The sequence below is a fragment of the Myotis davidii genome, unplaced genomic scaffold (genome assembly GCF_000327345.1).
Source record: "Myotis davidii unplaced genomic scaffold, ASM32734v1 scaffold43, whole genome shotgun sequence".
Classification (NCBI taxonomy): domain Eukaryota; kingdom Metazoa; phylum Chordata; class Mammalia; order Chiroptera; family Vespertilionidae; genus Myotis; species Myotis davidii.
In genome coordinates, this window is record NW_006294590.1 from 1,960,724 (window position 1) to 1,963,080 (window position 2,357).

Sequence of the window (2,357 nt, forward strand, 5' to 3'; positions counted from 1 at the left end):
CACATTAAAATAAATAAATAAAGTGCAGGGAGGGCCTCCTCCTGGTCGGGGCGGCCGCTGTGGGGACCCGCCGGGGCCCAGCCCGTCTGCCCCTGGTTCCCTCCCCAGGGAGCGAGCGGACAGCACAGCCGACGCGCCCGCCAACCGTGAGCCCTGCTGCTTCACTCACGTAGTAGAACCCGTCCTCGTCGATGTCCCGGAGGACGGAGATGATGTCCCCGGTGCAGAAGGTGAGCTCGGCCTGGGGGGGAGGGCGCGGTGAGCGGCGGGGGCCCCGCAAAGTCGTTTTCTCAAAGAACCTCTTCGCGATTTCTTTCCTTGTCTGGTTTTCCTATGACTTGGGTACTAACCTACTCCTTCAGGCCAAGGAGGGAGGAAGATAGAGAGCCCACAAGGGCCCCTGTGCTCGGCCTCTTAGAAAGAGCGACCACGGCCGCGCAGGCCACCCCCAGGGAAGCACTGAATCCAGCGCCGGCCACGGCCTCACACCCGCCAGATCCTTAACGTGAGCTCCCAGGCGTCGGGGCACTGCTCCCCGCAGCCCACAGCGCCTGGGCCTTTACGTAAATGCTCTCCCGCTGCGTCTGAGAGACTGTGCTCAATTACTAATGAAACGTCTATTTCCTAGGCCACGGGGTGGGCGGGAGGAGGGGGGTCCAGGCTGGGAACAGGCCAACCAGCCTGGGGGGTGGAGGTGCCAGAAAATGCACTTTTCTTTCTAAATGCCCGGCCGGCATGCTCAGTGGTGAGCGCCGACCTATGAACCAGGAGGTCACAGTTCAATTCCCGGTCAGGGCACAGGCCCTGGCTGTGGGCTCGAGCCCCAGTAGGAGACGTGCAGGAGGCAGCCGATCAATGATTCTCTCGTCATTGATGTTTCTCTCTCCCTCTCCCTCTCCTTTCGTCTCTGAAATCAATAAAAATATATTTAAACAAACAAACACACATGAAAATGGGGCAAGGCCGCCAGGCATCGTAAGTCAAACCTGCTCAGGGCTCTCTGTGCACGGGGCCCTCACTCTGGTCCCTCGTCAGAAGTAACGGCCGTGCAGGCCCTGGGCACAGAGCTCCCAGCGCTCCCCACCGTGGACTTGGGGCCTACCCACCTCGCCCGTCCTCTCCTCGGGTGACACTATTGGGCACCCCCGCTGGGTGGCTGCTGCGCCCTGAGCTGCAGGGAGGGGCCCGCTGGCCTGCTGTCGGCCACTGACTGCTCTGGGGGCCGCTCCCTGGAGGGTCCGGGTCCTGCGCGGTGCCCGGGACGCCCGGCGGGAAGGGCGGGGAGGGCAGCGGGCACCTCGACATCGATGTTGGGCGAGCTCTCTCTGGGGTCGTAGTCGTACAAGGCTACCATCCTGCGCGTGGACACCGCCTGCTGCCGGCCACCTCGCCTGCTCCTCTCTGCTGACCGGGAGAAGGAAGCCATCAGACACTGCCTAAGAGTGGGCCGCCCTGGTCACCGTGGCAATGGGCCGACGCCGCCCCCACCAGGCCCAGGCTCACAGCGGGGACAGCCGGGGCCTTGGGCCAGTCGCCGGGCTTCCTAGGTTTTGTTTTAACTTAGAACAAGCGAGCACCTTTGTAAAACCTGGGGCTGTTTCCTCAAAACCAAACACATGCAGCCCAGGCAGCGAGGCTCAGGGGATGAGCATCGGCCTATGAACCAGGAGGTCAGGGTTCGATTCCCGGTCAAGGGCACAGGCCCGGGTTGTGGGCTGGATCCCCAGTGGGGCGCGTGCAGGAGGCAGCCGGTCCATGACTCTCATCATTGATGTTTCTATGTCTCCCTCTCCCTTCCTCTCTGACATCAATAGAAATATATTTAAAGCACGAGCACGTGCACACTCACATAGGCACACACACGCGCGCACGCGCGCACACATGCTCACGTGCACACGCACACACGTGCACACTCACGTGCACACACACTCGCACACGCGCGCACACGCACACACGCACTGCAGAGGGAACGACAGCGCTCCGCGCGGCTGGCCCCCGGGAGGCGGACGTGACGCTGCGGAAGGACAGGGACCGGGCGGCGGGCCAGGAAGCCCTGTCGCAGGAGCTGCTCCATCATCTCCTCGTCCTCCGCCTGGATCTCGGACACCATGTTGCAGGGGATGAGGCCAGACCGGGCGCAGGTCTCCCCGCGGTAGAAGCCGTCGGCGTCCTTATCGCCGTAGACCTGGGGCCCCGCGGGAAGAAGCGAGGCCTTGTGATTGGCTGGCTCAGAGTTACATCACCCCCCTACAGTGAGGTGATTGGCTGGCTCAGAGTTACATCACCGCCTACAGTAAGGTGATTGGCTGGCTCAGAGTTACATCACCGCCTACAGTGAGGTGATTGGCTGACTCCGG

General features: G+C 62.7%; 1 protein-coding gene across 1 annotated transcript in view; it reads right to left on the reverse strand.

The window, feature by feature from the left end:
- RIMBP2 (RIMS binding protein 2) overlaps nt 1–2,357 on the reverse strand; it is a gene marked incomplete at its 5' end in the record, with an annotated part of 23,064 nt that overhangs the window by 3,372 nt on the left and 17,335 nt on the right. The window contains 3 exons of the mRNA XM_015567226.1: nt 170–241; nt 1,298–1,401; nt 2,014–2,239. Coding sequence (XP_015422712.1) covers nt 170–241; nt 1,298–1,401; nt 2,014–2,239 — 402 coding nt within the window. The remainder of the gene's footprint in view (nt 1–169; nt 242–1,297; nt 1,402–2,013; nt 2,240–2,357) is intronic.